The sequence below is a fragment of the Nicrophorus vespilloides genome, unplaced genomic scaffold, assembly GCF_001412225.1.
Source record: "Nicrophorus vespilloides isolate i.1.1-1 unplaced genomic scaffold, Nicve_v1.0, whole genome shotgun sequence".
NCBI lineage: Eukaryota > Metazoa > Arthropoda > Insecta > Coleoptera > Silphidae > Nicrophorus > Nicrophorus vespilloides.
In genome coordinates, this window is record NW_017098882.1 from 184,875 (window position 1) to 196,870 (window position 11,996).

At 30.6% G+C, this 11,996-nt stretch overlaps 3 protein-coding genes across 4 annotated transcripts; 2 read left to right on the plus strand and 1 right to left on the minus strand.

Moving 5' to 3' along the window:
* Nucleotides 1-296: 296 nt before the first annotated feature.
* LOC108563432 (transmembrane protein 135-like) lies at nt 297-7,330 on the plus strand. Its single transcript, XM_017922107.1, has 7 exons — nt 297-705; nt 758-888; nt 943-1,236; nt 1,291-1,567; nt 2,396-2,563; nt 6,525-6,832; nt 6,898-7,330. The coding sequence occupies exons 1-7, from the start codon at nt 562-564 to the stop codon at nt 7,016-7,018; spliced, it is 1,443 nt and encodes a 480-aa protein (XP_017777596.1). The 5' UTR covers nt 297-561; the 3' UTR covers nt 7,019-7,330.
* An 84-nt stretch (nt 7,331-7,414) lies between these two features.
* Nucleotides 7,415-9,261, minus strand: LOC108563431. Of its 2 annotated transcripts, XM_017922106.1 has the most exons (6): nt 9,127-9,261; nt 8,847-9,065; nt 8,313-8,797; nt 7,920-8,250; nt 7,606-7,871; nt 7,415-7,533 (listed from the first exon to the last, which is right to left on the minus strand). In XM_017922106.1, exons 1-6 carry the CDS (start codon nt 9,177-9,179, stop codon nt 7,475-7,477), a joined length of 1,413 nt encoding a protein of 470 aa, XP_017777595.1. In that variant the 5' UTR covers nt 9,180-9,261; the 3' UTR covers nt 7,415-7,474. The 2 variants fall into 2 exon arrangements, with proteins under 2 accessions (XP_017777595.1, XP_017777594.1); XM_017922105.1 differs by having other exon boundaries at nt 7,415-7,871.
* A 242-nt stretch (nt 9,262-9,503) lies between these two features.
* LOC108563417 (CDK5 regulatory subunit-associated protein 3) lies at nt 9,504-11,224 on the plus strand. Its single transcript, XM_017922087.1, has one exon. It carries the CDS (start codon nt 9,612-9,614, stop codon nt 11,157-11,159), a length of 1,548 nt encoding a protein of 515 aa, XP_017777576.1. The 5' UTR covers nt 9,504-9,611; the 3' UTR covers nt 11,160-11,224.
* Nucleotides 11,225-11,996: the final 772 nt, after the last annotated feature.

The following is an 11,996-nucleotide window of genomic DNA, read 5'->3' on the forward strand; positions in this document are numbered from 1 at the left end:
TAAAGGGGTCATTTTAGCAATTAATTTTTGGAAAATATGTAAAGATTATTTAAAAATATATTTAACATATGTATAATCATACTTCAGTTAACGTGATAACGAAGTTCGAATACATTGATAAACAAATATGGACAAAAGTTGAATTAGAAGAAGAAAATAACTTCCAAGAAATTACAAATAATATTATCCAGATAACTCAATCAATATGTAATCAATTTACAATTTTAAGTATAATCAATGTTCAATTAGTTGCCTAAATGAATTTCCATTACTTTTTACCAAATTACATTATTTGCGTGTGTTGTGTTGCGTATGCGCATATTATATGTCAGTGTCAGCTGTAAGGATGTAAATACATAGTCGAGTGTAGAGCGCCGATTTAGTAGAAAGTCCAGAAGTCAATAAGTGTTGATGAGTGGTAATAGTATTTAACTACGATGATTATATTCTGATAAGTTATACTCAGTGTTAAGCAATAAATCGAGTGTGAAGCAAGTACATTTTGTAGACCTACAAATTATATCTCTCTTATTTTAACCAAGTTTTTAAGAATAAATAAAAATGGTTTTAAGCAAGTTAGCCCCTATTGGGGTCTCATGCCAGGAGTATGTACATCCATGGACAAGCAGTTGCTCTCAGGCAACTTGTGGCCTTTACCTATGGGCCCTGGGAGATGCATTAAGGGTTTATTCTACTGTATACATTGTAAGCAATAAATACTATTAGAAAGTTCAATTTCACATTTTCTTATTTTTAGTTAGCTTTAGTCATGAAAGGCAAGATTCCCACACTGGATGAACTGAAAAAGACAATTAAAGGAATTCTGCAATCAACTGCTTTCCTTAGTGTGAATGCATTTGGATATTCAGGATTCTTATGTATTCTCAGGTACTGGACTTGACCAATGCTTGAAGACAGTAGTTATTAAACTTACATTTTCAGAGCTGTGTTGGGACATTTTAATGTCTATACTGTTTCTGGTCTTCCTGCGTTTTTGGCAAGTATATTTGCCATACTCATTGAAAGGCCTTCCAGGCGTCTTATGCTAGCGTTGTACGTAAGCAACGTAGCCACTGAAACTGTCTGGAATATGCTGCTGTACCGGAACATGGTTAAATCCGTGAAAAACGGACAGGTCGCTATTTTCGCAGGAAGTATGGCAATACTTCTAGCTGTTTTCAAAGCGGGTCTTCACAAGAAAGACGGCAAATCCGATTCAATGTTTAATATATTCAAGTATGAGGAAATAATCTATTTATTTTTGCTTTCTTCATCATATACTTGCTTTAGGTTTGTGTTGGGACCTTATGAAGAAAAGGATTATAATGTTAGATCTAGTCAATCGAACAATATCTGCAGACAAGACGATCAAAACGGGGACGCTTCTTCCAATAACGGCAGATGGCCGACGAATAATACCAATAATAATCGTAAAAAGGGTAATGCGATTTACGGTCTAATAGTGCAAGCCCTTAAGATTTACAAAAGGACGGTGCATCGGATCAAGTGTTGTGATAGACATAGCCTTTGCCCGCATCCGTTTAGCTGCATATACTACACAGTTCAAGTGAGTATACAATATATTTTTTAACAATGCTCTCAAATCCAAATAACCAGTTATTGCTTGCTTTATATACTTTACATATTAATTGCGTAAACTTGACATTTTTGACGATACTCTCGTATCCAAGTTTTGCAATAGTAATTAAAAATTATTATTTTTATGGTATAATTCTTTAAATTGCTTTTGTTCTGCAATAAAATAAGAGTAAAACCGGTTTACTTTATTTATTATTGCTCACGAATTTAACCAAATTATGTTTGTACAGTGATTACAATTCTTTTAGACGATAACTGAAATAGATATATGTCGTAATACATGACTATATTTATCAATGGCATTTATAAAAATTCACATAGATAACCGTTTCGAAACAATTAAATTTCATTGATGCGATCAATTAGTGATATGGTCACTGTGATCATACCAATCAAGTGTGACCCAAATCACGCTCAATTTTCATCAGAAAAATCAAAGTCATCACTATAGATTATATAAAAAAATATGGAGAGTAAAAAGAACGCACGAGATGCGATACAAACGAGTTTATTTACTCTAAATATTCGATCATTTAAAACTAATTAACACTTCGAATAATCGACTTGGCGTTAATTATTTTTCATATATATTCAATTTATGCTTATGTAAACTTATGTATAAATTAAACGATTTTAAAACTGAAAATGAAATTATTGCAAAACTTTGGTTTACATTTTAAACAATTTTCTCTTACGCAGAAAGAGCATTGTTTATAAATTGAATAAATCCAGTTCAAAGATCATGTATAATTTCTTTAACAATAACTATTTCCGCTTTGATTTCTTTCATTTCCAGGGCAGCGCAAAAATGTTTTCTGTTGGACTGGGCTTGCAATTGGCGCTCAAGGTTGTTCTAAACCTGAAGACCATTTTTAGATCACCTCAGAAACTCGGAGATATCGTCTTCCAAAGGAAGAACCTGAACATCGCGGCGTTTTTGGGTGGAGCTTCCGGCTTATTCAGAGTGAGTACTCTTATCTATTGATTTTGAAGAATCAAAATCCGGTGTTGTGATATTTTTTTATCGTAAATACTTGAAACTAATTGATGAAATATTGTGTGAGCGTTTTTTTTTTGTCTTCAAGGATATTTAGTTACATTACTTTAATTCCGCACTTTGTGCTTAGTAACATTATGCAACAGAAATATACTGCTACAATAATGTCAACGTATTAACAATATTCTATTTATAAAATATTATTAATTTTTGTTTCTAACTGCAAAACACATTTTATATTCTTTTGTTATATAATTCAAATTTTAGAATAATTAATCTAAAATTTGCTATACCGCACCTGTTATATATTAGATTTTTATAATTTTCTTCAAAAGCAGTCCGAATAATATTTTGGTACGACAAATATTTGAAGTTACGCCACTGGATTTTACCAATGTGTATAAATTTCACATAAAATTGTCTTTGAAATGCAACATGACAGCATGAATGCAACGAGACATGATTAATTAATTTATTATTGCATGAATTTAAACTGCTTTAATAAGATAATTTAGAGATACAATTTATGGTTCGTACACATTCCTTAATGTTACAAAACTAGTTTGTTTCTTACGTTGCATTTGCTTCTAAAACATTTAATTAATTAATGTTTGTTTTTGCCAAATGAATCGTAAAGTTGTAAAAAAATATAGAATATATTTCATAATATAAAGTACATTATTAAAACTACGTTTTTATTGAATTGTTCTGCTTTTTTATTTGTTTTTGCAAATTGCTATTTTTTTCTCTTAATACTTATATTTCCATAGTAATTGCAATTGTTCATATTGCATACTTAGAAATGACCTTTGCATGTTTTGTATTACAGCACCACAATGTTTATGACGTCAAATTATTCAATATTTTTCTATTTAAAAACAGAAATTCTATGAAAATCTTATATAGCTTCAAGAAAATAAATGTTTTCATTCTATTTTAAGTTCAGCGTAAATCAATACTACTTTATCGCATTAAATGCGAGTGCAAATACGCATTTCGCACTTATTTTTTTTTGCTTTGTACTTGACGCTTTTTAAATTGATCATATATTTAAGGATTAGATTCGAGCAACTTTCTATTTACTTTTCATATCTCCAATATCAACTAACGCATATACTACGCATTTTACAGTTTAAATTTTTTTTATACGTTCAATTTTCTGAGAAACAATATAGTGTACTTCAAATTTATTTTGAAATAAGTTATTTTATTACATACTTTCTTTTCAAAATATTATTATTATTGTTACTAAGGACATTAATTAAATTTATTAAGTATTAAAAAGGTCTAAATTTCTTGTTTAATTTATCACATTCTAAAATCATCAATGCAAATAAAGAATTATTATAGTACACATTATATTAATTTTTTCATTCATATTTTTCTATATTAATACTACAGTGGAACCTCGCGAGTTTAATCCATTCCAAAATTTCCAGATTTTTGACTCGTATAGTGAAACACGTTTTCCCATGCAAGTGTTATTAAATTTTGCACAAAAAAAACACAAATAATATGTTTGGAACACAAGTTTGGAAATTTTGTGATCACAAACAACACTAAGGTACAAGAAGAATGACCACTAACACTAGGAACTGTTTTCCAATTCACACACAGTGAAGTGAGTTTATATTACTTGTATCAATGCGGGAACTTGGTGAAGGTCTCTTTATACTTTTAATATTTTGTTTATATAAAAAGCGTACTTAGTGTGTTTATATATTATAATAATGGTTGGACACAATACATTTGTGTTTTGCACTTATAGCAAACAAATTATATTTTCAAAGTATAGACCGCTTTAAACAAAGATGACTAAGAAAATCGAAGATGGTTAATATATTCAAAAATACACAAGTTTTAAAAATGATGTAACAGGCGCGCAATCCAGGAATTCTTTTCTCATTGTCACTCGTTATGCGAAACGTCGCTTGTTAAGCGAGTCATTTTTCTTACAATTCATTTTTATCGTTAAGCGAAATGCTCGATATGCGAGGTGCTCGTTAAGCGAGGTTCCACTGTATTGACATTTAATGTTTACCTTTGCTTAAAAATTCAATATGAAATATTAAATCATAAAACTATTTATTAAATCGTACATTATTCGCCAAATATAATTTTGAGAAACAAGGAAATTTATTATATAAATTATACATTTTAGAGAATCTTAAACTTGCTGCAAGACTTTTATAAAATTGTTATTGTGACATTATTAGAACAACAATACTACTGCGTTAAAAAATATTTTTACAAATGCATTCGTTATATTGTAACAAAGGTCACAGACAAATATAAATGCATACATTGTTTTTTTCTACACAGAACTATCATTAAGAGATAAACAAATACTCCTTAATCATGTAAACTTTAAGAGTGCATGAACTAAGTCTATAATTAAGATTACATATATATAGTGCTTAGATCGCAAAAAAAAGCGGCTATAGGTCATTTCATATTAGATAATAGTGTTATTTCATGTTAGATAACAGTATATAAATATAGTTTCGAGTACGCAAAAGACAAGACAAGTCATTTACTTTGGAATAACTTGTTACAACAACAACAATAATGGACAACTGTCATTAAGAAATGAACAAATACTCCTTAATCATGTAAACTGTGAGAGTGCATTAAATAAGTTTATAATTACATATACATAGCCTAGTGGTTATAAGTCGCCTGTATTATAAAGCAACAAATGTTGTGAGGGCCGATAAGCATCGAAAATGTGGCCAAGCTATTTATATAACAATAATTATTGATATAAATGTTTCAAAAAAATACAAATATATTGTTTAGATTGCAAAATGAGGTCATTTCATAATAGATACTGTTAAGTTGTATATTAGATTATAATGCATATATATATATATAAATATAATTTATTATAAGCTAAAAACAGACAAAAAAATTTGTTACTTTGTGAAATAACCTGTAACAAAACTTCTATTAATATTCCTTGGTCGGAAAGACTTTGGTAGATAGTCTTTTGATCATAATTGTGGCCAATAAATATGTTTAATAATTGTTTTTGTCAACAAATTTGTTTTTTTTTTTAATATTATATATTTTGTCGAATGCTATTATATATATCAGCTTATCAATTGCACTTGAATTGTACCAAAGTCCAAAAATTTATTTGTTCACGTCTATTGCTGAGTAATCGACGACTTCGTATGAAGCTTTTTTTTCTAAAGTTAAAAAGGTTTTTGGAATTTCAGCACATAAAAATGCCAAGTCTAAAGATCTCATATTTCTCATATTCAAATAATAGTTGAAACGGTTATATTTTTTTTAAATCGGATATTTACATACTTCATCAATATTTTCTTAATCTTTATTAAAAAACAGGTAGTTTAAAATTATAAATTGTATTATAAAGTGTGTCCCAAAATTAATGCAAGATTTGAATTAAATAGAAAATAGGTATTGGAATAGGGATATTTAAATTTGGGAAGGATATTTGGGTTTTGAGGGACACAGAATTTAGAGAGGGAGGCTATGTTGGACTGTTTGGATTTAAATTTTCAAGGAGAGGGACTGGTATCGATATATCCAATTTTCTATAAAAAATTGAAAATAAATCAAAAATAAACTCAAATATTTTGTTTTATTATGAAATTTTTATAATTATTTTCATTTTATTTTTTATATACTTTAAATTTATCTTATGTTCTATTATATGGCTAAAAAATTATGGTTATTATTATAAGCGAATATGTTAAAATTTTATTTTAAAGTGTCAGTCGCCGAGTTGACCGTCGCTCAGTTGTCGCGTATCCATATTTAGTAGATCAATAATTTCTAAATTAAGAATTCTGCGTAAAAATAACCGGTTAGAATGATTAACCATTGCTGTATTTTGTATATAAAATTTTGGTTTGTCATTTACAAAAATATAGTTTGAAATTTGCATTTTTTGTGTTAGATGACGATGTGTGCTTTGCGAAGGATAACAGGTAAAGACGACGCCATCCACGCGCTTCCAGCAGGTCTTATCGCAGGTTTAGCCTTCTTCAAATATCCTGACACGACGATCGCACTCTACGTCTTCTGGAAAATGCTGCAAATCATGTACAACCTTGGAATTGATATGGGTTTTCTGCCGAAGATTCCCGGATTCACTAATTTCCTATATTGCCTCAGCACTGCAATCCTCTTCCATGCGGCAATCGTAGAACCAACAAATCTCAGGGGCAGTTACTGGAAGTTCCTGCATTCCATGTCCGGTGGAAGGTGACAAAAAAGAAATAAATTTTCAAAATATTTCTTTATAATATCGTTTTTATTTATTTTCTCAGAATCGCAGTAATGGATCGTAAAGCTATGGACATTTGGGGATTGGATACGTCAGAAAGTTTGCTGAAAGTATTAGGAAAGACGAAGACGAAAGCAGCCCTGTCATGGCATTTAGTTCAATAACTCTGTCCAACAATTAACCAATTTTATTTTGAAATGTTTTTAGACAATTTATTTTTCGTTATTTTATTATTTTTTTAAGTTGAATATTTCCGAGTCAGTACAAAGTTTTAAATTCAACATTCGCGCGCTTTATCATCGAAGTAGGTCTTCCGACGGAAGAAAAGAAAAATATTTCTTATAGAAACTGGATGAAACAGATGCCAATTTTATTACTTTGTTATTTTTATTGTTATTATTTGAATACTGGTGCTAATATAGTTACCATTTTTAAACGCACAAAGTTGCACTTAAATAATTATTGTAGTTTGAAAATGCCTAGTCTTAAAGTTAAATCATCGGTATCTACATTCCTTCTATTTTCGGTATATTGTTAAATAATTGTAACGAGATTACATGTTAAAGAAAAAAAAGACATAATCAATTTGCCGCATATTGAAGAAAATATTGTATTTATTATTAAAAGGTTATTTCCGTGGGAAAAACGCCGATCGCATATTTTTCGAACAATGATGTTTCTGTAACAGAGTGTACAAAAAGAAAACAACATTTTATAAATCGACTTTTCAAATGGTTGTCCATGTACGCACCTTTCACCACGTTCCACCTTGTCTTCTTCTTTGGGGGTTCACCAATCTCATCCAAGGATTCATCACCTGAGAATCCGTTTACTCCGTTACAACCATTCGCCAATCCGTCATTTGGCATATGGAAACCTAATTGAGCCTGCAAATCTCCGCAATCATCTATCTCCATTAATGCAGTATGATTGTACTTCTTATCCAAAGCCCTCGTCAAACCCTTTATGTATTCATCGCAGTCTTCAATTCCATAGTTCAAAGTGAACGCCATGAAACTAAATTATATCTTATTATTTGTCTAAACCAAATCCCATTATAATTACCTCTTAAAATACAATTTATTGTACAATATTGGTCCACTAAAGAGACAAGCCTTCAGATTACCAATGTCTTCTATCTGCTCTTTCTCTATGTTCCTGAACTTGATACCAATACCCAGGAAATCATTGCATTCGATATCTCTCGTCTTCAAGAATCCCTTCAATATCTCGTTAATCCATAACGCTACTGAAACCCTGTTCACTGGTAGCTCATATTCATCTTCCAACAGCAAGCACATTTCCTTCATCAATGGTACAATGGAATTCTTTTCATGTAATAAAATTAATAACTTTGCTATATTTTTATATGATTCTCCAGATTTTCCAAAGGAATCTGTAAATAATTATATTAGAAAAACTTTTCTTTTCCTGTTTGTTAATGTTAACTGGATTTACCTATTTCTATTGGGTTAATGAAAAAGCAGTTGCTTTTTACTACATCTTTTATAACACAAGTCAAATCTGTAACTTTGGGTATCATTTTCTCAATTTCTTTCAATACCCTATCAACTGGGACTTTCTTGGTGCTGTCCATAGCAAACTCATCTAAATAATTTAAAATGTAGTCTGGCACATCCAAATCCTGACCATAGTAGTAACACAGATTGGCATATATATGGATTAACTTAGAAATGTTTGGGTCAAAACATCCATTAGCTATGTGATCATTGATGAGTAACAGATTTTGATGCCAGTAGGTTTCTTTTACCCAATTAAAACATTCATTTAAAGCTAATTTTAGCATGGAAGGTTTTGGTAGTTTGTGACTGTGGGCAAAGTTGTGCCTCATTTGGATTATAAAGTCTGGTATGTTACTCTGCTTCGCCACCTTTGTGAATGAATTAGTTGGAGCACGACTAGCCACACACACATTTAAAAATCTGCAATACAAAATTTAGACCTCAATTTTAATATTTAGTTTTTACATACCTCATAACACTTGAAGCACAGAGTTGACTGTACTGTCTCTCAGTAACAGTCTCTTCATTGATTAAGATTGCTTCAATCAAACATAAAGTTCCTTCTATTCCACTTGGTAATAAGTCTTGACGAGTTTTCCAAAGAGTTATAATATCCATAGCCTGCTGCAAGGCATCTCTTTGCTTATTTTTGTTGCAAAGCAGAGTATAAACATGTTTCCATTCAGAACTGAAAGAATAGATGAATTAAAGATTTGCCTTTATCTTAATGTATGTTTACAAATATTTACCTACTATACCAAGGAACTATAGTATATCCAGTATATCTAATAGACTTCGACATTTTACTTGTTACACGGTAGTTAATAAACAACACAATATTCACCAATTTACCACATGTTTTTCAACTGCTGTCTAAAACTCTAGGCAACCTTTGAAACCTAGTGTCAAATTATATTGACATTACTTAAACAATAATAAAATGTCTAAGCACAGTTTTTTACTTTCTAATTAATAAAATAAAATATTATAAAATTAATTAAATGGTTAAAATAATTATTTTCTTACGTAGTTATAAATATTACGTATACAATATGTTTATGATACATATGCAACTTCTTGTACTTCCTTGAAGTTCAAGAATTTCTTCACAGAGTCGCTACTAGTCACTATCATCAGTGGTCATCAAATTTTGACAAGAAATCTGTCAGTTCTTCAAAAATAGGTTATATTTTGAATAGTTTGTCAACATATGTTCTAAAGTTTTATTGGCGACATGGATGATTCGCATATTCCCATCGATATTAACACCACAAAACTGCTGGAATGGTTAGTTAGTAGAAGACACGTGAGTAAAGATTGGCAAGAGAACATTATAAAAATTCGTGAGAAGATCAATAATGCTATCCAAGATATGCCAGCTCATGATGGAATTATTAAACTGTTGTCTGGCCAACATATTAATTACTTCCACTGTTTGAAGATTATTACTATTCTAAAAGAAACTGAGGCAGATTCCAAGAACTTATTTGGAAGGTATGGATCTCAGCGCATGAAGGATTGGCAGGACATTGTGTCCTGTTATGAGGTAAACAATATCTATTTGGCTGAGGCAGCTCAGATTCTCATGAGGAATGTGGCTTATGAGGTGCCAAGCTTAAAGAAGAGAATAACTAAATTGGAACAGATGCAAGGGGAGAGTGATAAGAAGATTAAGGACTACACGAGGGCTGAAAATATGGCTCAAAATGAATTCAATGCTATATGCAAGCAGCTAGTCATTGATGGTAAAGATATTAGGAAAGAATTGGTGAATCTGGTAAATGATATACCAGAGATGAATAATAAGTTTATGAAGAATTTGTTATCTGTGGAGAAATTTATGAATGTTTGTATTGAGTTTTATGAAGCTTTCATCAACTTCCATTCTGGAAATGATAATTCTATACAAGCATTGCCCTTGTTGAAGTACCTTTTAACAAATGGAAATACCACCACATATGAGTACACTTATGGAGAGAAGCCAGTCAGTATTGAATTGCCTCAGTTAGAAATTGTTGATGAGTCTGAATCAAAGACAGATTCAATTGATTTTGGAGATGATATTGACTTTGGGGACAATGTGCAAATCGACTTCGGCGACATTAGTGTTCAAAATATTGATTTGAGTACGCCTATGAGCGAAGGGGATATAGATTGGGGAGCGGTGCCCACGGATGAGGAATTTGAAATCGTTGATATGGATGTCAATTTGGAAGAGTCAGGGATTGTTGTGGAAAAGTCTGGATTGGATGGTGGTGTCGCCAAGGGAAACGATGCATACACGATTCTTGATAATCCGAAGACAAGAGAGCAAGTGTTGAACGATTTGATGGAGTTGGCGGCATTTTTGAAGATTCGTTTGTATGAGATGTCCAGCAACTCTGATTTACTTCTGATGAACCAATTGGATGCTCCAGCAATATTGCAAATGCAGTCCCAAGAAAGTGTGACCGCTCTAAGTGACTATGTCGCTGTTGTCTTGAACGAGCTGATCAACAAACGTGCTCAGCAATTGCACAACATAAAACATTCCTCCAAGTATGTGGATATTCTGACAAATAGTTTGAAGCACAAACTGGAGATCGTGCAACGTATGCAAACCAGCAAGAATCTTCTAGAAGATAAAATCAAGGAGCATAAAGATGAAATTAGAGCGATCGAACCTGTGATTAAGAAGGTCATCGAGAAAACCAAGATACTCCAAAAGGAGATGCAGGAAGACCTGTCAAAGAAGTACAAGGGAAGAGTTGTAAATATAATCGGCGGTGTCAATACTATGTAATTAAATGAATTATGACGTTATAATATATTGTTTAATTGGATTAATAAAATAATTGTTTAAATAAATTTCATTCTTTGAATCACAAGAACTTACAATTAAATTATGTATACTCACCTTATTTTATTATATTTAGTATGTAATGAAAGGTTTGTGGAGAAATAATTAGAAACTAAATATTATTTTTTATCATTTTCTTCTTTGCAGTTTGTTTTTTTTTTCGATTTTGATTTATTTAACATTTATATACATTAATGTATTCTCGTTTTACCACATTCTTGCGTTTCCATCATATTAACTATGAACTAATCGGCCAAGATCTACTCGGCCTTTATATATTTTTTATTTATATATATATCTTTACAATAATTCTTTCTTTAACAAAAAAATATTAATTTCTCTCTCAATAAAACAATTACATATATATAATATAAATAACCTTTTGAAATGAGAACTAGAAATAGCGGCGAGCGAATTGCAAAAAAAATACTAAATTTAAGCTGAACATTTGCCATTTGAGATCCTGCTAAAACTTAAATTTATAGTCTTCTTAAAATATAAATAGTAATTGTTAAATTACGGGACAGTTTTATAATATATACATAATTTATAAATAAAAATTATACCTTAATTTTGTTTCATTTGTTTTGTTTTTTCGTTTAAAACGAAATAATTATTTTTTTTTACAATTCGCTCGACAGACTTAACTCTGTACAAGAAAGTTTCGAAACCCTGAATAACTGTATATTTTGCTCTTCCAGTTGTATTATGTGTATATATGTATTATATTTTAAAATTAATAAAGTGGATATTTCGGAATTTATATTTTGTTTTAGTATG